Genomic DNA, 27,385 nt, shown 5'->3' on the forward strand with positions numbered 1-27,385 from the left:
TGCGGTGGTGAAGCCTGGCCAAAGACCCAGTGCTGTGTTTTTAGTGCCTGAAAGCAGAGGCTCAGTCCTGTGCTAGTGGACCTCGGAAAGTGGCTCCACGCCCCGTTTTGGGGACCAGGCAGGCAAGGGAATGGGGTGGGCATGCAGACCCTAACCAGAGGTGGGGGTCTGGTCATGTCGGGCCCTGGCAATAAGTGAGCGGGAGTTTGAATTAGTTTAGAACAAGGATGAGCTTTTATTGAAGCAGACCTTCACTTACCTTGTAAGCAGCCCCAGTCATCTTACACTGAAACAAGGTCGAGCGTCCAGGTGTAGAAGTGTAAGAGGCTAGATCAGCTGTGAGGTAGACTGGAGCTTCAGGGCGGTGGGATTGCGCACCTAACCTGAGCTGTGGAAAGAGCTGAAATAGGTTGGAGCTGCCGCTGACCACAGGAGGTACAAGGCAGGGCACCTGTGATCCAGCACGCCCACTAGCTGGAGCTGCAGCACCACTGGAGCACCCTTTAGATGGGGCTGGGACAGCACCAAAACCCACGGGCTGAGGCAGAGCAGCACAGGCACGGCCACAGAGCGGCGTCCTGGGGCAGTGACACCTCCTCCGTGCCTGTGAAGGAACAAAAGCAGTCGGACAGAGGTGCAGGGGGCACAGCGCTGCCCGACAGACGCCCAACCCCTTCCAGCCTCATTTCTGTGAGGAAAGCTGCTGCAGCAGGAGCCCCAGGCATGCCTGGTTAGCTCAGCAGGGAGTGAGACATCTTTGGTGAGCACGGAATAGAGAATGACCATCAAACACACACTTATTTTCCCAGCAGCCTGGTTTGTCAATCAGGATTAACTGATCAACACTCTCCTACAGCCCCTTAGGTATTAGCACCTACGTGGTATAGAAATAATTCAATATTTACACAAGAGGAGCTGCTCTGCAGATCTCCAGGACAGGTGGGATCCTCTCGGGGGACGCCTGCTGATGGTGGATGCGGTCACAGACATCATCCAGTGACGAGAAGCTTTTCTGTCTTCAGCTGTCCCAGTCCTGGGAACGGTCTGATCTGTGCCAGACTGGTAGCACCTTGAGAGGTGTATATATACAAGCACCCATAAAGGTAAGTATGCATTCACCTGAGGAGTGGCAATTCTTCATAAAACCACAGAAACCAAGCCTTTGTGTCCTTGCATATTACAGAAACCTTACACACCCACAGTCACCACCTTCTCCCACCCACGGGTGGGGAAACCCTCACAGCACAGGGCCGTGACGCCCATCCTGCAGCAAAGACAGGCAGAGCTAAGCATGGCCCAGAAGGGAAAAGGGCCCCGAAGAGACCTTGGTGCTGGTGAGATGGGACAGGGGTGCTGCCAGCTCGCTGGGGCAGTGATGTGGCCTCCCCAGGCTATGCAGCTGGTGGTACCACTGCCAGCTTGAGCTCTGGGAGAACACAAAAAAACATGCCAATTTATTTGAAAAGCAGCAATGCTGAAATGGACCAGAGCCACCAGCACTCTTCTGCAGAGCAAACCCCAGCCCCGGAGTTCCCTTTTCTGAACCACGGCAGGTTGCTGAGTAAATCCAGCACCTGCTCGGAGCCACGGTGTAGCGAGGCAGCCCCCAATTACATGAGGTTTTCCCCAAACTCCTCAGCCCCCCAGCCTGACACCAGACACCGGGACGTCTCACCCCACGCAGCAGCAGCTCCCCGTGGGCTCTCAGCTCCGTGGTTCCTCAGGAGGTTTGTGGAGAAGATGGCAGGCTGGACCACAGCCCCCCCATCCCGCCACCATCGCTTCCCCATCCATGCTGTCACAGGCCCTGCCCACGGCCACGCTGCGGTGTGCACGGAGGAGAAGCTGGGATGGCCGCAGCAGCATTGGCTTGGGCTTTGTTTCACTTCAGTTTCCACAAAGTAAATAAATGCGAACACATGCGAGTGAGGGCAAGCACTGCTCTTTATTGACCACGTTACCAAGGGAAGGGGGAGGCTGTGTGAGAGCACCGAGCCCCCCATTGCACGGACCAGGAACACGAGGGCAGCAGCGACTCCACGGCCAGGGCGGCAGCATCTGCAAGGGAGGGCAGAGGAGGCTGAGGGACGGGATGGGATGTGCTAGGTCAGTTGTGGCAGGAAGGGGGGCTCAGGGAATGTGTGCAGAGCTGGGTGAACAGGCCAACTCACCAGAAGGTGCCCTGTTCTTTCCTCCGGTTTATGTCCCGCTTCAGCTGGCAGAGAGAGCACCAGGGGCAGCACAGCACCGAGAAGAAGTCGCCCATGATGGAGCCCTGCCAAGAAGGACCCGTGGTATGACCAACCCCGACCCATGGAGGTGTGGCCTTGTGCATCCCCACTGCCCCAGGGACGCAGGGTGGAAAGGGGAGCCCAGCACCCACGCCCGCACTGACCGGGATGTTGTATCGGGTGCGGTACAGGGTCCTCATGGCCACGGTGGTCCCGCAGAGGCAGCACTCGTCCATGTCCCCGGCCACCTGGCAGCCCAGGCAGATGTAGCAGAAGGATCCGCAGATGCCTGCGAGAGACACGGAGACACCCCACGCTCGACACCCGCCCCACGCCCCCCCAGACCCTCCAGCAGCCCGCCCAGAGCCTACTCACAGACGCCGCAGTCGGAGCAGCAGTCCAGCAGCCCCGTCTGCCACTCGCTCCTCTGTGGGGCAGGCGCCGAGCCCCAGGGCTGGGTGGTGACCACATGTCGGGAGGCCATCGGCAGGGCTGCACGGGCAGGTGGTGTCCGGAGAAGGCTGCCCGGGAGGGAGGAAAAGAGGCTGCAGCCCTCACGGACCCAGCCTGGGGGCCACGTCTCCGGGCATTGCTCCACCAGGGCCTCTCTCTGCCTCTCCCCATCTAACCCTGCTTCCCCAGGGGGATGGAAGCCGGCACCTTTCCCATCTCCCCCTCCCCTGCTCCAGGCCTAGCCGCCAGCTCCTTCCCCTCCTTGCTCACTCACCTTCCTCACCAGGCACCCCCTCCTCCTCTTCCTCAGCTCCCCGGCACTGCAGGAGGGCACTGTGCACCCACCCTCCCCCAGCAGCACCACACCTCCTCCCCACACCCAGCTGCCCCCCATAACGAGCTCCATAATGAACCCACCTGAGGTCCACAGCCTCCACCCCCTTGGGGCTGCTCCCTATTGCAGGGCCGTGCCCTCAGCTATAACACCGGTGGGCACCGGGCATGCTGAACACGCAGCCCAGGGACCACCACCCCCTTTCCCCATCCAACATGGGATCACCGCAGTTTCCATCACCACCACCTCCGCCCCGATTTCACCCCAAAGCCCCGCCAGCCACACACACCTGCAGAGCCACCCTGCTCACAGAGCCGTGTGTCCTTTGCCCGCTCCCGTCCCTTATATGCGCTGGGCGCTGCCAACCTCTGCTCCTCCCGGCCCAGCTGCAGGCTGGCCGCACACTCCCCGCTTGCGCAACGTCCCCGCTGCCGGCCCTCGCCCTTCGTGCCCAGCAGCAGCCTTCGGAGAAGGGGAGGCTGCATTCGGGCTCCACAAGCCAGCAAGTGCCTGCAGAGACCCACGGGGTAACCCCCCCTCCGAAAGTGTTGGGAGCAGGGGGACGGCCCCTCTCCGCTGCATCCCATCGGGTGACCCCTTTGGGTCAGGAGCACCGTTTCGGAGGGCGAGTCCCATGGGTTCCCAAAAGGGAGAAGCTGCCGAGACCCCAGCACGTTCACTTTTCTTGCCAGCCCCACAAAGAGCCCCAGAAGCCAGGCCAGGTCTGACATCTCAGCAGACACCCTACACGCACTTAAAATAGCCTATAAAAGGGAAAAGGACCAGAACCGGGGTGGAAACGCAGCCCCGCGGTACAGAGGGATGATGCAGGGGGGCAATGAGCACGCAGCAGGCAAGGCACACATTGCTCTTTATTGGGCTGCTCGCGAGGGGCTGAGGGCTGCCAGTCACGGGCAGTCCTCAGCCACCATCTTGCGGGGCGCGGGCGGCACGGGCTCCACGGCATCTGTAAGTGAAGGGACGGGAGGTGAGGACGGGCCGCCGGCGGCCTGCTGCGGCCACACATTCGTCCCGCTCGGGTCAAGGACGTGCACGATGCCCCCGTGTTGCAGGGAGTAAACGGGTGCTGACCAGAAGATGCCCATCGCCCTCCGCTTGTTGATGTCCCTTTTGATCTGGCACACGGAGCACACGGGACACCACATGGTGATGCAGTAGTCGGAACAAATGGAGCCCTGCAGGAAAGGCATGCGTTAGGAGCCAGGGCTTCCCCAAAACCACATTTCAGCAAAGAAGAGGTTGGTTGCACTCCACGCTGCGTGTCTTTTCCATTGGGGTTCAGCTCTGACCCCGGAGCAGAGGCCATTTTAAAAGTGCATGGTTCAGCAGCAACGTTGGCTGCAGGACGGGGCCGGCTTGCCAGGGGGAGATAAGATAGGAAGGGACAAGGAACTGCTGACCCCGGAACTCAGTGACTTATCTGCTGGCTTCCCCGCATGAGGCAGGGGGGGAAATCACACACCAAGTCCTTTCACTGCCAGTGGGAAGAGATGCTCTGACACATTTACCGTGGGCCACATTTCCCTGCCACCCACACCAAGCTGTTGTCCCGTGCAGCACCACCCCGATGGTTTCAGGGCTCTCCCTGACAGGGACACAGTGGCCAAGCGGTGGCTCTCTGAGCTTGGCTGTTGCCAGAGGCAGGCTGCGAGCCCGGGTGAAGCGTGCCGAGCTGGGGCCGTGGCTGGCCGTGAGGATTGAGAGAAAATTGGGCAGAAAAGGGAGCCCACCACCCACGCCCGCACTGACCGGGATGTTGTATCGGGTGCGGTACAGGGTCCTCATGGCCACGCTGGTCCCACAGAGGCAGCACTCGTTCATGTCCCCGGCCACCTGGCAGCCCAGGCAGGGGTAGCAGAATGTCCCACAGCAGCCTGCAAGGGGGAGAATCACCGTGAGCCCCTGCCAGCCCACCAGCGAGCAGCCCCTGGCCCCGCCGGCACTCACAGACGCCGCAGTCGGTGCAGCAGTCCATCAGCCCTGTCTGCCACATGGCCCTGGACACGTTGGGCCCGGCCACCACGTACTGGGGCTGCAGGGTCACCACGGTGGGAGCGGCCATCGCTGGCTGGGCACGGAGTGGTGAGAGCTGGGGAGGGAAAGGAGAGGGAGAGAGCGGTCAGCGGCACGGCCTCAGGGTGTCAGGGCCGCGGGACCCCCGGCTGCATGACAGGGATCCCTCGGCAGAGCAGCTTGGGGGGCACACGGAGCGTGTAGGGAGCAGCTGTGGCCACACGTTTGCTCCCAGCGGAGCCAGAAATGGAGAAATGTGGCACCGTGTCCTAGGTCTGAACCCTGCTCCTTGCTCTCCTGCAGCTCCCGGAGGAAATGAGCCTCAGATATGATAGAAACCAGTCTGGGATTGTGCTGCACGGCGCGCGTTTTGTTGGATAGCCGCAGAAAATAAGCCGTGCTGCTAGGGAAAATTCATCTCAGCATGCACAGGGAGAGCAAGGGGAAGGAACCGTAAAGGCACTGGGCTCACACATCCTGAGGCTGTTTGCTATAAATTCATTTTCCTTTCCTTGGCTACTGGGCATGGAGAGGGGCGCGGCTTCAGCGAGCAGCCCTACTGACCTCAGCATCCAGAACAGAAACCGAAATGCGCGAGGCAGCGCGGCTGGCGGAGCAGCTGTGAGCCCTCGGAAATGAGCCCAGCAACAGGCAGGTGCCCACGCAGCCTTGCACTTTTACAGCCCCACATCACTCCCCGTAGCAGGGATCCTCGTGCACCTTCTCCTCTCCGAGCTGGAATGAGCAATGCAGACACGGCCACAGGCAGATGCTCTTGCCACCAAAGCCAAATCCAACCAAAAAGGGCAGGAAGAGCACAACGAGAATGAGCAGAAACACATTAAAAAAAAATAAAATTAAAAAAAGCAACAAGGAGCAGCAGCCAGCCTTTGGACAGGAGAGCAGCTTCCTCCCACACGCGCTGTGGGGTCTGCCCGAAAATACTTGCAGCTACAAAGCTCAGCATCCCCCACAAGAGGGGCTTGCTCCGAAGCACGCGCTAAGGAAAAAGCAGGGAGCCTGGTTTAACCAGAGAGCAAAGAGTCGCACAGATTCCCCTGGTACATTTATACGCTCGTAGAAACAGGAGAAAGTGGCAAGCCAGAAGTGACCTGCCCATAAGGCAGATTTAGCACCTAGCTCTTTAAAAGTGTCCCCTTTTCCCCCAGGTAGGATGTAGCAAAGAGTTCCCATTAAGATTAATCCCCCCTGCATTACTGAGCAGGAGAAAAAAAAAAAAAGAATAAAAATAAAACAAAATAAAAGCGTATATCTGTAATTTTTGCCTTGTTATCCAATCCTTCTAGGGCAGGGAGCCTTTCATATTTCCGTGCCACCAGGGAACCAACCTTCTGCGGAGCAGCCTGAGTTGCGGCGGGCGTCCCCGGTGCGTGCGGAGCAGTTGTGAGGACGGCGAGCGTGTGGCTCTGTCTCCTGCAGGCTCTTATTGGCAGCGGTGCCGAGCATGGAGGTGGGAGGTAACGGTGGCGGGGAGCTGGGGGGGGGGCCAAGCCCAGGGTGCTTCTTTCCCCTCCCCGTGTGAAACCATAGCCTGCGGCTCGTTAAACCAGAGGCGGCTGCGCAGACCTCGTCCAAGTCCCTGGGAGAGTTTTTTTTCCCGTCTCTTCCCTCAAAACCCAAGGGCACGCTTCAGGATGGTGTGAGGAGCACCCTGGGCTGGCTTCCCCCAGCTTCTCCCTGCAAACCACTGTGGCGCACGGGCGTCATCGGGGTCGCCACACCGTGCCCAAGATGTCCAAATGGTCACACCAAGCCCAGGCTCTGCGGTCACGAGGAGCGGCTTCGTTTGATGGGGTGCACAGAGGGGGCTGCGCTGTGTGAAGCCCACCAGCAGCCTCTGGGGCCAAACAAGGCCTGACGAAGCTGGGAAATTCCCCATCTGCGAAATATTTGGCAGCTGGGGCAGGACACAACGCTGTCCTCCCCACAGGCGGCCACCCAGCGCTGCCCTCAGGCTCCCCCCGCCTCAGCCCCTGTGCTGTGTTATCCCTGGATAATGCCACATCCCTTCCTCCACCTCCACGGCCTGGAGAGCAGCCTGGGATGAAAACACACAAACAAAACCAGGAAGGTGCCATGCGATAGCTGCTTTTGCCACAGGGCACAGCTTGGTGATGGTCCCTCAGTTTGGAGGAGCTCCTTGCACAGGTTTGTGGTCGGGCATCGCCCAGTTGTTCCCTGCGGCCCTGATTTCAGCTGGGTGTCAGAAACATTGGGGCAGTGCTTTTACACTTTGACCGTGGCACTTGAACACTTTTTATTGTTTTATTTCTTTTGCTAGCTTCCTTCCTGTTTGGCCCGAGCACAACCTTGGTCCTGTGGGCACAGGCATTGTGTTCCCTTACCAGCAGCACTCAGCAAATCAGAGGTGCTGCACAGCCCACTCTTTCCTTACATTTTCATGCGTAACTCAGGGAAGGCACCTAAAACACCTCACCCTGCTGTACTCCAGCAGCCTTCAGCCCCAGCTCACCCCTGGGGATGCTCCAACACCCCTGTCAAGGAGGCACTTCTCATCCCCAGATCCTAATACCCAGGGCTGGTGCCAAGACCAACCCCGCCACGCTGTCTGTCCCCTGCCCTCTGCACCCCTCCTTGGCTCCACACCCGCGGCACGTGCTTGCCCCAGAGGCAGGGAAAATTCTGGCCTCCTTGGACTGGGAGATGCCTTCTTTTGCAAGCAGCGTGAGAATAGCAAAGTCCAGGCACTGTCTGCCCCGGTGTGCAGGAGCTGGTGCTGCTCTCCAATGCAGGGAGCGTGCCAGGGACAACCTTTGGGTTGGCAGCCACCCTGCCCTGGCTGCTTTGCTGAGCCACCTCCAGCCCTGGCTCTCGGGAGGCACAGCCGAGCTTCCAGCCCGCAGAGATGTGCTCCTCGTCCATGCCCCTGCAGAGGAACCTTTGCGAAAGAAAGGGGAGAAAGGCAACACCTGATACCCGAGGGAAGACTGCCAGGGAGCAGTGTTTATTTGCGTGAAACCATAACAGCTAACCCTGCTGCTTAGAGATGGGCGTGGGGGAGACTTTTTAAACAAATTGTATTTCAACAGAGCTGAGATTGTGTTTGTGAAGCGCAGGAAAGAATACCTTGAGAACAGAAGAGAGATGCACGTATAACTGCCAGCAGATACAAATGGCATTTTAGCCAGCAAAATGCAGTTGGAGATAATTTTGGAGAACTCCAACAGAAGATATGCAGTGATTTCTAGGTTTAGGACTGGTTTGATAGTTCAAGCTTTACCCTGTGTTGTTACACCTTGTTCTTCTTCTTATTACAAGGCAAATGCTTGCTTGCACCAAGTTGCCACAGGAAGATGGACACGAGACAGTCCACAGGTGCTACAAAATGGGAGCTCTTCTCAAATCCAAGCTACTTGAAGACACGTTAGTATGTTAGAAACAAGTAACTTTTGCCATGTTTGCTCTAAGGTACTGCTACAAGTCTGTAAGACGCTTACAGATATTAATTAGACTTGGATATTACTAATAAATGCCTTGTAACCCAGGTTCAGCATGAAGCTGGATGCATTCGTTTCTCCCTCTACAGAGTGCAGCTCTGTCACATAACTGTTCAGAAACTTAACTAAGGTTCTTAACTTAAGAAACTTCATCCTTAAAGTGCTGTCCTTTATCTTAGTACCAGTGAAAATTTATAAACCCTGCTTAAGAACTTCCGTGTAAGAACCAGAGTCCTCTGAGTGCTTTCAAGGGCTATGGTTGCCAACCTTTTCACATACTTGTACTTCATATGCAGTCAACCTGAACAGTCTTCTTTCTGGCCTGTTCAAAAAATATTTTGTGTCCAGTGTTATGTCCAAATAGTGAGAGAAGCCAAAAAGACAATAAACAAAGCGACACAAAGCACACACAACAAGGAAGAAGTGTGCAGAACCCACCACAGCACAGCTCCAGGAGGGATCTCCTGTGACCAAAGTCCCTGACCTGCTGTGAGCTGTCTCCTTGGGCTGCCACAGCAACCTCTTCACGCGTCCACCAGCACTAGTCAAGCTGAATTTGACAACCCCTGAACACACAGCTCTGGACTGAAATGTCTCTTAGCCACAGCAGTCTAAATAACTGTACATGAGGCTCAGCTTCAGAGCTAGAGCAGCTCCCCTCTCTGGGTCTCGGCTGAGTTTTGTTTTCTGGGAACAGGCGTGCCTGTCACTCCCTCCACAGCAAATAATCCCACAAAGCGGAGGACACCAGGAGGCAAGGAAAAGTGTAACCAGCAGACAGATTGCATAACCAACCAAGCATAAAATAGTAGAGGGCAGGGAAAGGTACAGAGATCTGTAATTAGCCCGCAGTTGCTATTGTTACTGCTTATAGTCCTCCTCCTAACAAAGCAGTTACTCCTGTATCAGCTGAAATAGAAAGAAGAAGCAGAAGGCTAAAAGATTAGAATTAGAAGGAGGAAATGAGATTCACTTGGCAAGATGAGTTCCTACCTTAGAGTCAACCACCAGCATGCAGACACTTGGCATTAGTTCTGGAATGTGCTGGTTTGTTAAGCTGGCAGTATGCATGCAGATTGTTCCCGATAAAGGAGCTCACCTCGGTCTCCATGGGCCGCTCTGCAGCAGCCTGCTCGAGGAAGAACCGGTGCCAGCGGTCAGACCAAGAACAAAAGGGAGTCTTCAAAACTTTTCCATCGACTTGTTCATATTCTGGACCTCATGGACGGAGACCAGGCTGCATCCAGACATCTCAGGATAAAAGCTGCTATCACAGTTACTTCACACAACAAGCCCCAACCCCCACTGCAATTTCTTCATGCAATAACTCACAATGCCAAATGTGTACAACCAGATTTTATTTACATGCTGAAATCTTTTTGCATTTTCCCAAATCCTGTCACTAAGAGACATCTGTCTTGCTCTGTATAAAATGCCAGGCTCGCTTCTTGAGAGCCAGTCAGGAGTTTCCTTGTACTACATAGGACCAACAGAGGAGCTTCACTTGCTTCATTCATGAGTAATCCCAGCTTACATTGTAAGACAGTCAAAAACATGATTTGCTTGGCTTTTTTTTTTTTTTTTAAGAAAAAAAAGAACATTTTCACCAACTTTTATAAATAAATAGGATAAACCACAAAGAGTCATGTTAAAAGTGTCTTCCCCTCTTGGAGCATATTCATTTGAGCCAGACTAAAACATTGGAATCATTAACAATTTCGACTACCTGCTTTCTAAAGGCTCTTGTACAGTTTTCGACTCTTGTCTTTTACAGAGATTTCCAAGCACGATCCCTACGAAGAGCAGAACCCCTACAGTACGATTCGATGCAAATTTCTTCCAGCAGTCTTCAGGCTTGTCTATGTCCAAAGTGTAAATCTGCAAAAGCACAGTATAAACATTCCAGTATTACTATTTATGGACACGGAAATACTTGACACATCTCAAGAAGACACAAGAAGGGCTGTAATTTCAAAACCTTCAGGTTCTGAGTCCTATCGTTAGCTCCTGAAGAAATGGAATACTCTAGCTGCAAGGGATGGTTCATGACTGGCATCCATGTTTACCTGACAGATTTATTCAACATGCGGCAGAAGAACAAAGGACTGGGCATGGACCTGATTCCTGGAACCTCTCAGTGAATCACAGTATGAACAGTCTAAATACTCCTGGGTGCAGTTGGGTAATAAAAGCTGTAAAAATGTCTAAATGTGTAAAAAGTCTTTTGAAGACCTTCCTCAGCAGAAAGGCGGCTAACTCATCAACAGGAACTTCAATAAAAAAAAATCCAGTACCAGCCTGCACCTTTCATTTGTCTGCTACAAACACCGCCCATGCTTCCCCGAAAACAAGGCAGGGGAGGGAAAGCAGCAGAGCAAGAAGCTGCCCTGTCCTGCCCAGGTGCTGCTGGCCACATAGCTGCATCTGCCCTGCAAAGAGGAACCCCGACACCTGCGAGCAGCCGCCATGACTCACAGCTCGAGGCGCCAACAGCACACAGTGCAAGGGCAGAGAGAGATACCTCCCAGAAACTCTGACCCTGCCGTTCATCCCCTCAAGATGTTGAAAGAGAATGCTTTGAATTGAAATAAATTAAAGCTTCCCTAGGAAACACATTCCTCTGCTGTTTGCACTTGTACAGAGATAAGGGGGCTGGGTTCTGATTAAACTATCTGAAACCTGGCCTGCAAACCCCTAAAACACGATGTTTTTTTCACACCCTTAAAAGCCTGCCTGCCCGTCAGGCATACGGAAGTGAAAACTCTAAATGGATGAGTGAAACCCAACAGCAGCTGAGCCATGAGATGTACCTTCACGGACGTGAAGCATGTAAGGCAGCTTAGTTTTCTGTTCAGGAACTTCTTCAGCAGTACAGGAACTGGACATCTTCATGACCCAAATTCCTCTCTGCCTCAGGCACAAACTAGTTAAATTGAGGAAGGGGCACCTTACACGGCTTATTCAACTTTCTAAACTCAGTCAGTCAGCAGATCTCTGATGTCTTGAACATGAAGATAAGCCTGCAAATGCCTAGGCAGAAGTAATATTAAAACATACACTCAAAGAGAAGCTGCTCTGTGGTATATGGAACAGGGCCGCTCTTACAACTTGGGGAATCATCACACACTGAAGTTGTGCCAGGGGAGGCTTAGGTTGGGTATGAGGAAAAATTTGTTTACTGAAAGGGTTGTGAGGCACTGGAACAGGCTGTCCAGGGAAGTGGTTGAGTCACCATCCCTGAAGGTCTTGAAAAGACGTTTAGATGTAGAGCTCAGTGATATGGCTTAGTGGAGGACTTGTTAATGTTAGGTCAGAGGTTGGACTCAGTGATCTTGGAGGTCTCTTCCAACCTAGATGATTCTGTGATTCTGTGACTCCTTGCCCCTCACATTCTGCCTCCTCACTGAGAAAAATCCTCTCTGCAGGACAATGATTTCTATTTGTGCCAAAACTGCCATGCAAGGCCACTCTGGCAATTCCAGATGTCAATGATAAGGTGGGGGAACGCAGCACACTTTCCTCCACAGATTTCCAAGACCAAACCCTGTGAAAAGCAGTGGCTGACAAGTAGCAGAGCACAGCGCCACGAAGATGTTATAACCTGCAGGCATGATTAATGTTTAGTGTCTAGGAGCTGTGGGAGCTCCCTCGTTAAAGTGCTGCTCAGGTGTGAGGGGCTGTAAAACACCCATCAGGCTGTCCTTTGCATGGCAGGTTACATGTTAATCCCACGTTTAACTCCTCAGACTGCTGATGGTTTTACTGCTCGCAGTGCTATCACTGCCTTACGAAGGCCAGCAATTACTCCTCCCATAGACTAACCGTCACCACCAGACTGTGAACGCCGTCATTTGGGTAACAAAATCCTCTCTGCTCCCTTTATGGGCAAAGCTCATTTTCTTTATTTTTCCTGATACGCATTCAAATCTGTAAGCTCGCACAAGTACAACACTGAACTGCGTTGTTTTCTGCTACAAAAGCAATTGTGAATTAGAACCGTCAATTATCATAAAGTTACAACATTACCATCTGCAACAGGGGGTAGTGAGAAAGCCACAGAAACCTTTGTTACACTGCTGGAACCCAGTCTGAAGCTCCAGAGCTCACAGCACAACGTAATTACCCTGAGGTAAAGTTAACTCTCTCTGGGAGATGCAACAGACAACGCTCATTTTCATGTAGCTATTGTATAGTATGCCATGCACCAAAAAAAACAACATCTCTGTCAAGTGTAAGTGTGTGTGATACAGCAGACCACTTCATCTCATAAATTCAGCGAACTATCATAACACACACTGACTGCAGTCTCACATCATGTGCACCGGACACAGCTGGAGTTGTGTCAGACCAGCAAAAACTGCAAAATCGTGCTTGGTATTGAGGTGGATCTAGCTGCAGCTGCTATCAGAAGCAGGAAGAAAATATTTGCCTTGAGATTACAGCTAAAGGCAAGGCAGTTCTTTGGGTTAGAAATAGACTGTGGGTTAGAAACAGCCTGTGGACCACCAGAGGTCTCCTCAAAAGAGTTCTGCAAAAGGTGCTTGGGAGAAGCAAGCCGTTGTAAAAAGCCTTTAAATGATCTTTTCAAAAATTTACAGGATTCTTTCTTTTTTTTTTTCAGTGTACTGGGAGAATTTTCAGCCAGGGGCTGAAAAGCACTATGATTTCTTATCAAGAATTTCCACGTGGAGAAAATATAAATGAATCCATCAAACCTGGTGTGCCAGGTGAGCGCCCACGGCAGCCACGGCTGAGTAGTAAGGGAAGGTCTGGTTACAGTTCATCCCCGCCACGCACAAGCCCACAAGCATTGCCGTGCTGAAGCCACTGAGCCACCGCTTTGTGTCTTCCTTGAAGTGTAGCGCTGTGGACTTCACGCCGATAAGGATGTCATCCCTCTTGTCCTAGAGGGAAAGGAACAATTAGCAGAAGATCTGCAATCCAACCATTACTTGGTAAGGAAAGTAAAACGGGGGGCCCATCTCAGGTTTCCCACAGCTGTTAGCAGGAACCTCAGTTAAGTGTATTTGCAGGTCCCTGGGTTAAACTATAAATTAAAAGGCTGGTCCTCAGAGCTGTGCTGGCAGCTAATAGTTAACACCAGCTGTGCAGTTATTGACACAGCGCGGACGCACAGGCACACAAAACGCATTTCGCTTGCGGCTCTCTGCCTGATACATAAAGTATTTACAGAGCAATGAAAGGTCCAAGGGTGGATGTTCCATGGTGCTCACCTGCATGTTAGTGCTGCTCAAGACCAAAGCTGTAACTTAAGCAAGCAAACATACACAGGTCTGTAAAGCTTCCCGCTGCTGCTCTACCTGGTGCGCGTAGATGGTGTCGTACACCAGCGTCCACATGACTCCAGCCAGGTACAAGGGCAGACACACGGACCAGTCGCAGGACCCTCGGATGGCAGACCACCCAAGAAGGGCTCCCCAGTTAAAAGTAAGTCCTAAAAACAGAGAGAGTGGAACAAAGATAGTTAACAAGGTGCCAGGACCAGTCTAAATTACATGTACAGAACTCGGTATCATTTCTTCAAGAGCTCACAGCAGCCAACCGTGGAGCTTCCACACTGGAAAAGGCAGCTCTGGCTGATAAGGCTGAAGACAGCTGGAGTGGGAAGGCCTAGAGTTAAGTCAGGTTTTGAGACAACTCTTAAAATACAGCCAACCCTCAAGCTACAAGCATTGATTCTCTCTCTCGACACTACAACAAGAGATTGTTTATGAACGAAAACATTACAACCCAGCTCCCGCTTAATTTTGTTAAACTACTGTTTAAGAAGCTTCTGGCATGGCAGAATTTTGCCTGCACAGTATTGTTATTTTAATATAAACTTACATAAAACCAGACTGCTGAAGTTCAGTTACTAAGCGGTACGTGAAACTTCCCAAAAGCTAGATCGGAAGAAGAAGAAAACAAAAAAGATTTCCAACTCACCCAAAACTAACTGTGGCCAATACGTGATTCTCTTCATCAGAGGGTAGGAGACCACAAGAGTCAAGGAGGCTGCTCCCAGAACGATACTGTAAGAAGTACCAGACTTGTTTGCTGCTCTAAAGATCACAGGTCTAAAGAGCTGGTAAACAGCACCAAACTACTTGGCTTCCATGGCTAAAACTCCTCTGCCCCCAGCACGTTTGCTGTTCTAAATCTTTGTGCTTACCTCTGGACCAGGAATGCAATTCTAAGAAACAGAAGATAACGTGTACGTCACCTGTAGTAGTTCAGACACAGAAGCACACAGAGAGCCAGGCTGAGCTGTCCCCCGAGAAAAACGAAGGACTGAAAAGTGGAGATTTCTCCAGCTGCCAGGGGTCTGCTTGCTGTCCTTGCAACCTGAACACGGAAGGAACAGCGTTAACACAAAGCTAACACATTCAAATGTATCCTAAAAGTTCAAGTCTGTTGCACACCACTGGCATGCAACAGGACAATTATTTTAACCCTAGGTGGGATGCAGTGGAGTTTAGGATGTCTGTCAGGAGTAGAGAAATCATGCAAAGCCAACTGAAAGAAGGAACAAATACTGGAAAATACTTTAAACCTAAATGAGTGAGGGGTTACTTGCTGAAGGTGACCATAATCTGAACAAACGAATAAAAAAACCCATCCCACAATAACAAAAGGAAAAAAATATGCATTTAGACGTGGTTTAAAGTCTACTTGGGGAGGTTTGAACACCAACGTTTTATAGAATACTAAAAGTGTATAAAGGATTCTGCACATGCTTTAATAATGTCAACTTAAGTATACTCCCTGAGTATGTTCTCCCCCTACTACTAAATAATTTAAGCTAAACTTCAAATACTCCTTATGCAGTTTAAATACACTCTTAATTAATGATGTGCAGTAGAGTTGGTCACAGAAAGCATTTCAGTGACCAACTCTACTGCACATTACCTGACATGGCATCTTCCATTTTAATTAAAAATAAAAATAAAAGTATTACCAAATACCTAGTATTGTCAAAAACCACCCCCAGACTGCAACCAGCAGCACAACCAAACGTCCTGCTCCTGCCCTAGCCACCAGCTGGCTTGTTCAGAAGATTGCCTGTTGAGACATGTAACCAAGTGCTGCTACGGGAGTATTCACGTTTAACTACACCCCATTCATGCATAAATGCAGCAATCTTCATAGCACAAGTAGCTGCTAATAACCTCTGAACCCTAAACCATCCAAAGACACCACAAAACCCGTACGGATTTATTGCCTTCTAACAGGAAAAACACATTGGTGCTGGAAGGAAGATTTCACAGAGCGCAGTCACTCACTGCCCTGGCGCTTTGCCATGGCCAATACTCAAAGTGAGGGGAAAACGTAGGATCAGAAAAGGAAATAAGGCAATAGTTCACTGGGATCCTCCCTGCTGAGCGTACACCCCTGTGCATGTCCGCATCTGACAGCTGTGGCTGCCTGCTGTTTATTTCCTTCTGCTGAACGAGAGGAAGGAGGAAACGCAACACCACAAAGATCAGTACATGCTTGGGCACGATTCTGTCACCAGCCATCCTCATGAGGAAATGAACGATAACCAAGGAAAGCCTGCTCCTCAAAATATAAAAAAGGGAAGATGAGCAAAGATGACCTAAGCAGGGAAGAAAGGGTTATTTGTTGTCATAGAATCATCCAGGCTGGAAAAGACCTGTAAGATCATTCAGTCCAACCTTTAATCGAGCATCGGCAAGTCCCCCACTACAGAACTCGGTATCATCTCACACCGCCCCGCGCGGCTGCCCACCTTCTTGTCGTAGTCGCGGTCCCACATGTCGTTGATGGTGCAGCCGGCGCCACGCATGAGCACGGCCCCGGCGCCGAAGAGGGCCAGCGTGGGCCAGTGGGGCAGGGCTCCCGGCGGCGCGGCCAGCGCCATGCTCCATGTGCAGGGCAGGTACAGCAGCCACGTCCCTAAGGGACCAGGATGCTGCGTCGCCATGGCAACCGCGGCCTCGCCCCATTGGCCAGCGCGTCGCCATGGCAACCGCGTCGCCATGGCAACCGCGCCGCCATGGCAACCGCGCCGCCACCCCCATTGGCTGCCGCGTCGCCATGGTTACCGCCCCGCCCCCTCCCCCGCCCCGCCCCTCACCGGCGGGCTGGTGCAGGCGCATGAGGCGCAGGTAGGGCTGCAGCCGCCCGGGCGCGGCGCGCACCAGCTCGGCCGCCGAGAAGCTCAGCGGCCGCCGTGGGTCCGGAGGAGCGGCGGCGGCGAAGCGGGGAGGCCAAACGGCGGCGGCGGCGGCCGGCAGGGCCGTGCGGGCGGCGCGGAGGCCGCACGGGGCCCGGCCGAGCCGCCACAGCAGCGCCGCCATCTTGCCGCCGGCCGAAGCGCTTCCGGAGGGGCCGCGCGTGCGCAGTGCGCCCCCCCCCGCCGCCATGTTGTGGGGGGGCTAACGGCCGTTAACGGCTCTAACGGTTCTAACGGCGCCTGCAAAGAGCAACCGTGCGCTGAGCCGTTAGCGGCTGCTAACGATTAGGTAGCGGCAGAGTGAATGCCGAAACCGCCACGGGAGCTTTGGACGGAGCCATAAATAGTTGGCGCTGCGTGGTGGAGTGTCTGCAATAAAAGCTTCCCAGAATTACGCCTGAAGCTTTCTTGGAAGGCGGCGTGACACGTCACTGCTGCCGCGTGCTCCGCTTCCTTTGGTTTTCAGGACTGACACAGGCACAAAAACCATGGTAGTTCCCTGAATTGTTGACTACCAAGAGGAAGTAGAAAAGCAGGATAAGTGATTTTCAGCCTTTTCCATTCACCGTTCCAACAAGTAGTACTCCACGGCAGTAAATAAATTTCCAAAGGACCATGTGAGTACGATGAGGTCAGTTACCACAGGCTTCATTCAAATCCAGAGCAGCAAATCCCAAGGCACCTGCAGGGTACTTTTATGGAGCTTGTGACAGCAAGTTAGAAAATAAGACTTTATTCAATGGGCTTATATTCATTATAAAGTGCCCTGGCCCCTCACCAGAAAACAAACAGACCAACAAAGGCAAATCTAAGGGATAAAGCATTTCAAACATGAAAGAAGTCACCAAAGGATGCTGAGGCCCCACTGCCATCTTCCCTCACGACTGTGCTGACAGCCAAACCCATCCCCATTCTCCGGTGCTTCTCTGTTTCCTTGTTTTCACATGACTCAGGTGGCTCCACCTTCCAGGAACTGGCTTACAGTAAAGCCCAGCTGGGCAGGATCTCTGACACTTTTATTTACTTGGATGTGTGTGGTGAAAGGTGCCTAAGCAGCAGCTGATTTACAACTGAAAGACATGTGGGGTGTTTTGTGGTATCAGTAACCTTAAACAAAACGAAACAGAGAACTGCAAAAAGCTGATATAAATTGAGTTTATTCAAAATCTTCAGATATAAAAGTAAGAAGCGTTGAAACAAACCTGTTAGAAAGTTTTAAAAAGAAGCTACCAGGCAACCATTAACTTCTGTTTCTAAATTGTAGCTTCTACAGCAGTAACAACAGTACGTTAACAACTGGATACTGACAGCGTGAGACTTTCCCCCTTGTTTTGTGCTCCGTGCTCTCATTTTGAACGTAGACAGTGCACACAAGCCCAGCTGTTCCTATTCATATTTTCGCTGTGTATCACTTCCTGGTGGCTAAGCCTTCACACAACACGCACACACTGCACAGGCAAACACTCCCTTCACAAACTGGTTAAATATCACCTTTTTATGGCACACTTTTAATCACGCCTCCCAGAGCACACCTGTCTGCTGGGAGGCGTGCAGTTTTCTCGTGAGACACAAACCAACCCCTTGCTCTGACACCCCGTGGAGCTGGTCGCGTCCTTTTCGAGCTTCAGAAGGGAAGTACAGTGCGTGTGTTTCCAGCCTGCTGAGCTCTCAGGTTCGCAGGGTGCTGAGGACGTTGAGCAAAACCTCGCCGTGTGCGAGCGGACAAAGCAAAGCGAAGGCTTTGGAGAACGTGGGGCCACAGCTCCATCTTGTGACTGCGGCCTCCCAGCCGAGGGAAAATGTGTGGCACCGCACTGAGCATCCCGACAGGTCCTGTGCCCTAGTGCACTCAGATGCAGGCGATTGCCTTGGCCTTTCTGATCACATAGAAGCCGTAGGAGAAGGCGGGCAGGCCAAGCGCGCTGCCGGGAGCCAGGGCGGCCTCGTGGAGCGTGGGCAGCGTCTCCTCGTCCACCATCTGCAGCAGGCGGCCGTTCAGCTGCACCCTCCTGCCGAGACACCCGGGCAACGTTGCAGCCAGGCTCGCCAGCAGCACCCCTGGCTCTGGATGCAAGCCGAGGTGCCCGGAGCCACGCGACAAAGAGCCCAGGAACAAACTCTGCTTCCCACACCGCACCTGCCATGCTCCCTCCGGGAGGGGTGGCTCGCAGCCCCTGCACAAGCAAGGGAATTAAACACCAGGGGACTGCCAGCTCATCCTAGCGAGCCTGATTTAGGAGACCTGACGTGAGGCAAGTCACAACTTGGGGGAAGAAAAGTTAACAGCGCTTTCTGTGTCGTTGTTTTGATGTTTTCACCTGCCCACCAAACAAGGGGAGGTTTCAGAGCCCACCTGCACTCTGCTCGGCCCGTGCCACAAGGGAGGATGCCCGCTCACCTGGACAGGATGCTCTCCTTGCCGTGGGGCAGCAGGAGGTACTGGTCCACCTGCTTGCTCCACAACTGCCTGGGGAGCTGCAGGGTCTGGCTCACGTTGTAGAGGTTCAAGGCGAACAGCGTCACGTCCCCTTCCCGGTACTTGGGGCTGTAGGGTGAGAGGCAAGCACAGCGGCCGTCAGAGGATGGAGAGCTTTTGGAGCAACCACATGCACCTGCACGTTTTCCCTTTGCCGCTGGCCTGGGATGCAGTTTTGGGGCAATTTCACCCCTCCTTACTGCTGGGGGTTGGTGCAGTGCAGGTAGACCCGCAGGCGCCGTGCGTCTGCTCCCGCCACGCTGACCTCCAGCACTCTGGTGCCCACCAGCCTCTTGTAGAGCAGCGACAGCCAGTAGTCCTGTGGGAACAGGAGAGAAATCGGCACCCACTGCCCTGCACCACGCTCACACACCACGCACACACACCTCTCCGTCCAGCATTCCTTTCTCCAGCAATGTTTTCCCCTCACATTCTTTTTTTTTTTTCTTTACCAAGCTTTTCACATTGCCTTGGCTGTCACTGCTGGTACAATTTATCATCCCAGCTCCTATCACTTTCGGCTGCAAGCTGCTTGTTTCTCCCCTGATCACATGCACAGTGCACGCCTCACCGTCTACGCACCGGCAAGGGCTCGAAGTTGGCGTCCACCAGGTGATAGCTGCCGGCCCCGAAGAAAACCTGCCTCATCACCACGTCGATCCCCTGCCGGGCCGCCAGCCCCAGCTTGTCCAGCCACCTGCCAGAAACCAGACGCAGGTGGCACCAGAGGCTGGCGCAGCAGCAGCAGCCCTCGTGGGTGCCCCGCCACCACTCACATGAAGCCAGCCAGGTAGGTGTTGGAGAGCTGGGGGGCTCCCCCGCCGTACGCCGAGCTGGTCTCGCCCAGCCAAACCTTCTTGCCAGGCACCGTCGTGGCCACGATCTGTGTGGTGTCGTGGGGAAGAGGAGAAAAAGGTGAAAAAGGTGAAAAAGATCAGGTTAGGGCTGCTGAGCTGGTCACTGCTGCACTTTGGCCAAGTGCCTGCTTGTGCTCGCTGCAGCTGCTGTTGCTCTCGCTAGAAGCAGCGTTTCTGCTCGGCGCTGACAGCAGCAGCAGACCCCTGAGGATCCCTGAGGATCTGGGTACGTTAGTGCAGTTTCTGTGCACGGCCCCTGGAAGCCAAACACGGGAAGGATGTAAGAGGAGCGGGCACCTCCAGGACATCGCGCACAGCTGTGGCAAAGGTGTCCAGCACTGCGGGGCTCAAGAAATCCTCCCTCGTGGCGCTTCGTCCGTTCACATAGTAACTGCAGGGGGGGAAAAAGGCAGCTGAAACCAAGGGGAAATACAAACACCGGGACCTGCTCTCAGCGCAAGCCCCAGCCACACGTGACGCTGCCCCGTGGCGTGCCTGGCAGACTGGGGGCACGCATTGAAGCTGCTGATATGCGACGTATGCCAGCAGGAACTTTCTGTGCGAAGGGGAGAGCTGTGACCCAGCTCCGCCTGCCGAATGGAGAAGCAAAGCTGCCGTGCTGTCACTTTTCCCCATCCCACTTCTCCTTTTATCAGTAAAACGTGGTTAGCAGCAGGATGACCTTGCACGCACTGCGTTCCCCGCTGCTCCGCCCACGCTGCAAACCCCGGCACGGCTTTGGGGTCTGCGCACCGAAATGCACTCCCTCAAACCACTGCACAGCAGCTTGCGGAGACACCCGGGACCTGCCGACCGGTCCCATTCATACGTGCAGATTGCTGCTTTATTTAAAAAAAAAAAGACAACAAGCAGAGTGGCAGTGGCAGCTGAGGGTACTTACTGGTGCCAGGTGACGGAGTCGATCACCTTCCCTCCGGATTTCAGGAAGCTGCAACCCCGGTGGGTTTGGGGCAGAAAAGAGGGTTATAGCTGGCACTGGTGGCTGGCCATAACCGCCTGCCAGCCCTCCCAGCCCCAGCACCTGCGGTGTCCCTCCCTGGAGCGGGTGCCCCCTACCTCCTGAGCAGGTGCTGGGTGTGCTTGCGGGGCTGCCCCACGTCAGGGCCGTAGAGCTTGGCGTGCCGGTACAGGGGGTGCTGGCTCAGCAGCCGGCGCAGGTGGATGAAATCCCGGCCCAGCTGGAAGCCATCGATGTAGATGCCGGACTTCTTCTTGAAGCTGTTGGGCTCTGGTGAGGATGCACCCATCAGCACCCGGGCTGGCTTCAGGGCCCGTCCGTGCCCAAGGAGCGCTTGTGGCCGCACTCACCGTTGCCCAGCTCCCAGGAGAGGTTGTAGCCACGCTGGGCACAGTAGCCCAGCAGCTGCCCGGCGTTGGAGCTGTCCCACTCCCGGCCACGTCGCCGCAGCAGGGCGTTGAGCCCGAACACCAGGTGGAAGCCTGAGCAGTTGGCGAAGCCATGGAGGATGTCCAGAGTGTGCCCTGCGGGGAGGAGGCACAGGCAGCCACCACCCTTTCACCACGGAGACCTGCACCCCCCCGGTTACGAGCCCCACTGTGTAAATCCATCAATCCTTACCTGTAATGGTGGTGTTTTTGTGCTTCTTCTGGGAATGCTCTGTGAGGAGCAACTTCTCCTGGCTGGGCCACTGGGCGAGCAGCAGCTCCTGCACCGCAGCAAAGCCAGGCTGTGCTCCACAGGCACCTGCAGGGCAGGAGGAGGATGGGAGCAACAAAGCCATCGCCTTCACAGCAAGGGCTAAAGGTGCGAGGAGCCTTGCCCAGCACACAGAAACAGCAGTGGTTTGTTGGGGTTAAACAGTGGGCACCCATGTCTGCACAATGCACCTCTGCTTCCACTATTGGTACATTAACCGTGTAGAAAAAGGTGTCTGTCTGTCTGTCTATACGTATTACATATATATATATATGTACTGTAGCTATACAAAATACATATATTATGCCCAGTTTAAGGTGATGGATAGGAATAAAGGCCACACCGTGCTTCGTGGTGGCTGCACCCCAAGCTATTTCTGCCAGAGCGCCCTGTGGAAACCCCAGCGGCAGCAGGGCTGGAGCTGTCCTGTGCTCGGGCGATACGGAGCTGCTTCCTCTGCTGACCGCTTCGCCTGGCTCCGGGGTGACGCCAGCACGAGTCAGCAGAGGCATTTTGTGTCCGCAGAGCCCATATTGTACCCTGGCAGGCGAAGGAGGGATGAGGCGCAGGGCAAGACAGGAGCCCAAGGCGCAGTGATGCCGAGAGGTGGAGCCTGCGCAGCCTGTGGAAATCAGCCTCGCATCCCATCCAGCCCTTACCTTCCTCAGCCTGGAGCCCTGAGAGGATTTCCTCTTCCAAAGTCGAATCCTTGTGGGGATCGAAGATGAGGAAATCCGTGCTGGTGCCACCGAACCTCAGGAATCCTGGGGAGAGCCCTCTGGCCAGGGTGCGCAGCTTGGGGTTGCTGTGGACAGGGCAGCGAGAAGCTAACTGAGAAGCTATCAGTGTGGGTGACCCCCACACGGAGGCGAAGCATCGCCAGCACCCAGAGGGCTGCCTGGCCCATCAGAAAGCGGACCTCAAGTTGGCTGTGCCCCATCACCCCCTATTCCCTTGAGCAACCACCAAATGGATGGGTTTTGTACCAAAACCAGTGTTCAAGTGAAACAAAAGCTGCATGGGACGTGCGGCTCCAGCACCGCCTGTGCCAGAGGAGCCATGCAGGGCAGAGCTGTCTGGGCTGGCAGCAGCCTTATCTCACCCTGCGGGGACACCCAGCAGATAAGGGGCCACCAAGTACTTCCTGCTCCCTGGGCGGCACCGCCGCGGCCAAGACGGCATCCAGAGCTGCGTTCAGATAAAGCTGGGGGTGCCTTCCGGCTCCGGGGGAATAAGGCAGAGCTGGAAAATGGGACTGGGGAAGGACGAGAAGGGAAGAAATGAAATAGCTTCCAAAAAGAAAACAAGAAGTTGAATCAAAAGGAAGAGAGTGTGAAAAAAAAAGCAGTGAGAGGAGGGAAGAAAAGGAAGAGTTGGAGCTGAAGGAGCAGGAATCACTTGGCAGTCCTGAACTGCTCCAGGAGTTTCTAAGGGGGTAAAAAAAAAAGGCATCTGACAAAGCCTCCTCGGCACGTGTTGCAGTGATGCCCTGCCGGATGTTTGTGAAGCTGCTGGAAGGCTCAGATCGCTTCTAGCCCGTGGAGCTGTCTGCACGCAGCAGCCACTGCCTTGCTCCTCCTCGCTCCCCCCTGCCAACATCACCTCCTGCCACCATCACCTCCTGCCACCATCACCTCCTGCCACCATCGCCCCTGCCACCATCGCCCCCACCAGCAGCTCGTGCCCAGCCCCTGCCGGGGCTCACCTGAGCAAGGTGATGAAGCGCGGCTGGCGGGCCAGGCTGGCGTCCAGGGTGAGGGAGAGGAAGGCTGGGCTCACCGTCCCACGGGGGCTGCCCCGCAGCCCCAGCTGCAGCTCCGCTGCCTGCCGCAGCGGCACAGCCAGCAGCAGCAGCAGCAGCGGTGGTGCCAGCATCCTTCTCGCCCTCCTCTTCCTCCTGCGCTCCCCCGTGCCGGAGCTCGGCCGTGCGCTGGGACACGGCTGCCCGCAGCCCAGGCGCCTGCTTTTGGTTTTCCACGATGTGAAGCGAGCTGCCAGCAGCACAAGAGCGACCAGCCTGCATCAGCGCTTTCATAAACACGCCCACGGCTTGGCCAGGGCGGAAACACCCGCGACACTCCTCTCTTGCTATCACAGCCACAGCAACGCTGCCAATTTCGGGGAACACCACCCGGGATGTGCCTTGGCTTCTGGGTTGGGTCACAGTGCCGGCTCCTGCTGGAGGATCAGTCCCCGCACCTTGGGGTGTCGCAGCAGCTGCCTGGCCCCGCTGCGAGGACAAGGCTTCAGGGCCACTCCGTGTTTCTCACCACGTAGGGATAGGGCTGGTGTTTCAGGTGGTTTGGGTGCAACCCACAGAGGGCATAGAGCAGGTGCAAAATCCTCCAGCTGCAGCTATAGGTTGTTAAGTACAGCTATAGCAAGTACAGCTATACAAGGATTCAGCAGCAAGCTCTGTCACTGATTTGGACACTTCTCACACCACATTTGCGTTATGCACATTGTTAAATCTTGGAAAATAAGGGAGGTGGGTACAGAAGCACTTGCCACGTACGGAAGTTCAGGCAGAGCACTTCACTGTGAGCCAGGATGTGCCCTATGCCCTTCCTTGCTGCTCACAGCAGCTCCATTCCAGCCCTGCCATGGGGCCGGTGTGGCTCTCACCTCCACTCGTGTATGTACGTACAAAGGGAATGCAGAAGGGAAAAATACCTGGTACAGAAGGCAAACAGTCTGGGGGCAGTGCAGCTTTTATGCAGGTGAGCAGAGCTGGTGGCATCACGCTAGCGTTTAATCTCTTTTTTTTTTCCTGAGAAACCTCAGTGAGACAAAACAAAGTTGCAAGAGCAGACTACACGCTTGAAAACTCTCTCTTTCTTAAACGATAGAGAAAACATGCTACCTGTCTCAAAGACCTCCCACGTAATTTTCGTGTCACTCCTCGTTGTCCCCGTTTTGTGCCACAAATCCCTGAATTAATTAGCTGGAGAATTTCTCTACGTGAGCAAAGACCAAGCTGGAGCACACAAAGCCTGGAATCAAGAGCAGGGACAGAGCTATCGAGGTGCTTATGCAAGCTGCTGCCACCCCCGTGCTGCCTCCTTAACAGTAGGGTGGGTGGATGTCAAGTTTAAGAAATACTCCACCCCACAGGGGGGTATGATGAAATTGTTAGGGACACCCAGCTGAGTACATGCTTTTGCCCTACCTCAGCTCTGAAGCATCGAGCATGATCTCACGTAGACAAGGTCGTCATCCTTGCTCCTTCCTCTTTTTACAGAAGCCTTAGGACGGAACCATCTCTTTGAACCAAGGGAAACCCCTGCCTTCCAAATCGTCCTGGCACAGGCTTTCCCACAGCACAGCCGCTGATGACGTGCCTCCATCCACCCCATGCAAACCTCTCCCTACGCCTGCACATCGTCCTCCATTTCAGGCACCAGTGCACTACTTGGCCCAGAAAAATCATTTGGCAGCATCCAGCAGCGCACAAACACCATGAGCAGCACCTGTTTGTTCCTCACCTGTCTCCACCCAGGTAAGAAAGCTGTTCTGGAAAAGCATTTCATTCACGCTCTGTAAGTACTGAAGAAAGGGAATGCAATCTGAAATGTGTTCCACTTTGATTAACGATGTGATTTCAGAAAAATAAGTTACACGTTGCACAAGGGTTAGTGCAAAGCACCTCTGTCCCATTCACTTAAACAACTAGTCACAGAAATCCTGTGGGAGTCGTGATGGCACAGCCCAGCCTGCGGAAGCTGAGCAGCAGAGGTGACCACACCTGCCCTTTAACTTCCCCAGCTAGCATTAACTGAGGCCTGAAGGCGCCTGCTTGCTCCCACCACAAACTCCTACCACCATTCTCCAAGGGGCACATGTAGGTGTGAAGCCCCTGGCTGATCCCCTTCAGCATAAAAATTGAAAAGGCATGCTCGTTTTGTATATGTTGGTGCTTTCATGGTATGTAACAATTACTGTGGCAGAGGTTCATTTCCCATTAAGCGTTTGGGTGAGGATTTACCAGGTTATTTCCACATCTGTTATTGCATTAACGCAGAGAAACACGTAACAGTCCTTTATTTTTTAATCCCTTCATTATGAAGTTGCATGCAAGACTGTTTCAAGTTTCAGAATCAGTGAAGCAAACCAATGAGCCTTTAGAGCAGCTGGCCAGGTCTTAAAAGCATAACTAAAATTTCTCCAGATGTCTGTGAAGTAGAACACACAGCTCAGAACAAACAGAATTCTGCTTGAATGAGCATCTCCTCTTTTAAAGGTATTTCACGTGAACTGATTGATTAATTTGTTATCAACATTTCTCTAACATTTCACCTAATGAGAAGGGCAAGGCAGGCGGAGACATGCTTAGATAACCTCAGACCATGGCAAATATTACTGCTGCACCTGGGGGACAGTTCCATCTTATTGTAAGAACCAACATAACATGTTCTGGTGTTCCCAAAACCATGTGTCATGGAGCCTCAAGCATCAGGCACTGCCCATCTAGCTGTGGAAATAACTCATGTTCCCCTAAAGAGGGCAGCTGAAGTTCTCAGCCTGTTTTAATACTCAAAGCATACACTTCTGTTTATTAAAGCTCCTAAGCCATTACAAACTATCATAATTTTGGTGTTAGAGGCATGTTTCTGTCAAAAGAAAGGCTAACACAAAGCATTTACTCAATTGCTGGGTTAGATAAACAATGGTTTGATAGCAACCAAGTCAGCAATGAAACACATATAATTTGTTCACACCTTTTTTTCTGTGGAGTTCCACCTTATCCAGTCCTTTACTACAAACCCCACTGGGATTTAAAAACATTCCCATTTACCTCTGGAATCCCAACACAATTGCACACTAGGGTAGAACTGACTACAAGACCAAGTTATTTAATGTTTTTTGTCAAAGGTTTACCTCAGGTTTCCTTTAGCTGGAAGGGCTGGCTCATTTCACAAAGGCACTCTATAGGTTAAGTTTAAGCTTATATTGACAAAAGCTACCATGGCTCAACCCATCCATCTGGCAGAGCTTTCAAGTCACTCTTCATGTGAAACACTTCAACATTATCACGCACTACACACCAGCTTTGAAAAGGAGGTTACTGTGTCACAGCTGCATGTTTCAGGCATTTTTTCAAGCTACTTCTGTTTATATGGCTTCTGAGATTGACTTAAAAAGTCAGTCTTCATATGCAACAATGAAGTTTAAAAACCTTTAAAGCAAATTTAAACTATTTAGAAGGCTTAGTAAATTGTCTCTTCAGGCATTTGCAGAGACTGAGTAGTGATTTGGTGTTCCAATCTGTTAAAAAATGCCTAGACTAGATAGTAGCTACAATTCCCTGTGCAACTCTGGCACTCCTGCATTAAAACTACAGCTCTACTTCTCACTCCATTAGCTACTCCTAGGACATAGGGATTCCTACCTGAAGGAATTTTGGAGTACTTCACTCATACATGGCTGTTCAAATCTTTTACCACACTTAGGCATTTTCTACTCTGCTTTTTAAGCCATCTATTAACCTAAGCTCTAGGACCAAGTACACACCACTACTTAGTGCAGTCCCCTAAGTGTTCCTGGAACTATGTATTAAGAATGATTTTAATAGCACTTTTTTTTTTTTTTTTTAATTTTGGTCTATTGCTGAAGAGGTGCTTAAAAAAAACTTCAAATGAATACAAC

At 53.1% G+C, this 27,385-nt stretch overlaps 4 protein-coding genes across 8 annotated transcripts; all 4 read right to left on the reverse strand.

The window, feature by feature from the left end:
• Nucleotides 1-1,926: 1,926 nt before the first annotated feature.
• On the reverse strand, nucleotides 1,927-3,467 carry PLAC8 (placenta associated 8). Of its 3 annotated transcripts, XM_068680617.1 has the most exons (5): nucleotides 3,308-3,466; nucleotides 2,607-2,752; nucleotides 2,396-2,520; nucleotides 2,172-2,275; nucleotides 1,927-2,058 (listed from the first exon to the last, which is right to left on the reverse strand). In XM_068680617.1, coding segments are annotated over exons 2-5 (339 nt in total). In that variant the 5' UTR covers nucleotides 2,716-2,752; nucleotides 3,308-3,466; the 3' UTR covers nucleotides 1,927-2,057. The 3 variants fall into 3 exon arrangements, with proteins under 3 accessions (XP_068536718.1, XP_068536716.1, XP_068536717.1); XM_068680615.1 differs by lacking the exon at nucleotides 1,927-2,058 and having other exon boundaries at nucleotides 2,168-2,275; nucleotides 3,308-3,467; XM_068680616.1 differs by lacking the exons at nucleotides 1,927-2,058; nucleotides 3,308-3,466 and adding an exon at nucleotides 2,959-3,077 and having other exon boundaries at nucleotides 2,168-2,275.
• Nucleotides 3,468-3,872: 405 nt separating this feature from the next.
• On the reverse strand, nucleotides 3,873-6,663 carry LOC137855910 (placenta-specific gene 8 protein-like). Of its 3 annotated transcripts, XM_068680611.1 has the most exons (5): nucleotides 6,402-6,584; nucleotides 4,987-5,128; nucleotides 4,789-4,913; nucleotides 4,111-4,214; nucleotides 3,873-3,985 (listed from the first exon to the last, which is right to left on the reverse strand). In XM_068680611.1, coding segments are annotated over exons 2-5 (345 nt in total). In that variant the 5' UTR covers nucleotides 5,102-5,128; nucleotides 6,402-6,584; the 3' UTR covers nucleotides 3,873-3,984. The 3 variants fall into 3 exon arrangements, with proteins under 3 accessions (XP_068536712.1, XP_068536711.1, XP_068536710.1); XM_068680610.1 differs by having other exon boundaries at nucleotides 3,873-4,214; nucleotides 6,339-6,663; XM_068680609.1 differs by having other exon boundaries at nucleotides 3,873-4,214; nucleotides 6,402-6,606.
• A 3,209-nt stretch (nucleotides 6,664-9,872) lies between these two features.
• On the reverse strand, nucleotides 9,873-16,887 carry COQ2 (coenzyme Q2, polyprenyltransferase). The gene is made up of 7 exons (XM_068680605.1): nucleotides 16,630-16,887; nucleotides 16,282-16,448; nucleotides 14,755-14,876; nucleotides 14,478-14,563; nucleotides 13,853-13,986; nucleotides 13,247-13,435; nucleotides 9,873-10,409 (listed from the first exon to the last, which is right to left on the reverse strand). Exons 1-7 carry the CDS (start codon nucleotides 16,850-16,852, stop codon nucleotides 10,254-10,256), a joined length of 1,077 nt encoding a protein of 358 aa, XP_068536706.1. The 5' UTR covers nucleotides 16,853-16,887; the 3' UTR covers nucleotides 9,873-10,253.
• Nucleotides 16,888-17,869: 982 nt separating this feature from the next.
• HPSE (heparanase) lies at nucleotides 17,870-23,751 on the reverse strand. Its single transcript, XM_068680600.1, has 12 exons — nucleotides 23,445-23,751; nucleotides 22,399-22,544; nucleotides 21,662-21,787; nucleotides 21,391-21,564; nucleotides 21,139-21,310; nucleotides 20,963-21,010; nucleotides 20,359-20,452; nucleotides 19,981-20,087; nucleotides 19,787-19,901; nucleotides 19,405-19,523; nucleotides 19,127-19,273; nucleotides 17,870-18,737 (listed from the first exon to the last, which is right to left on the reverse strand). Exons 1-12 carry the CDS (start codon nucleotides 23,612-23,614, stop codon nucleotides 18,578-18,580), a joined length of 1,578 nt encoding a protein of 525 aa, XP_068536701.1. The 5' UTR covers nucleotides 23,615-23,751; the 3' UTR covers nucleotides 17,870-18,577.
• Nucleotides 23,752-27,385: the final 3,634 nt, after the last annotated feature.

Source organism: Anas acuta, chromosome 4 (assembly GCF_963932015.1).
Source record: "Anas acuta chromosome 4, bAnaAcu1.1, whole genome shotgun sequence".
NCBI classification, from domain to species: domain Eukaryota; kingdom Metazoa; phylum Chordata; class Aves; order Anseriformes; family Anatidae; genus Anas; species Anas acuta.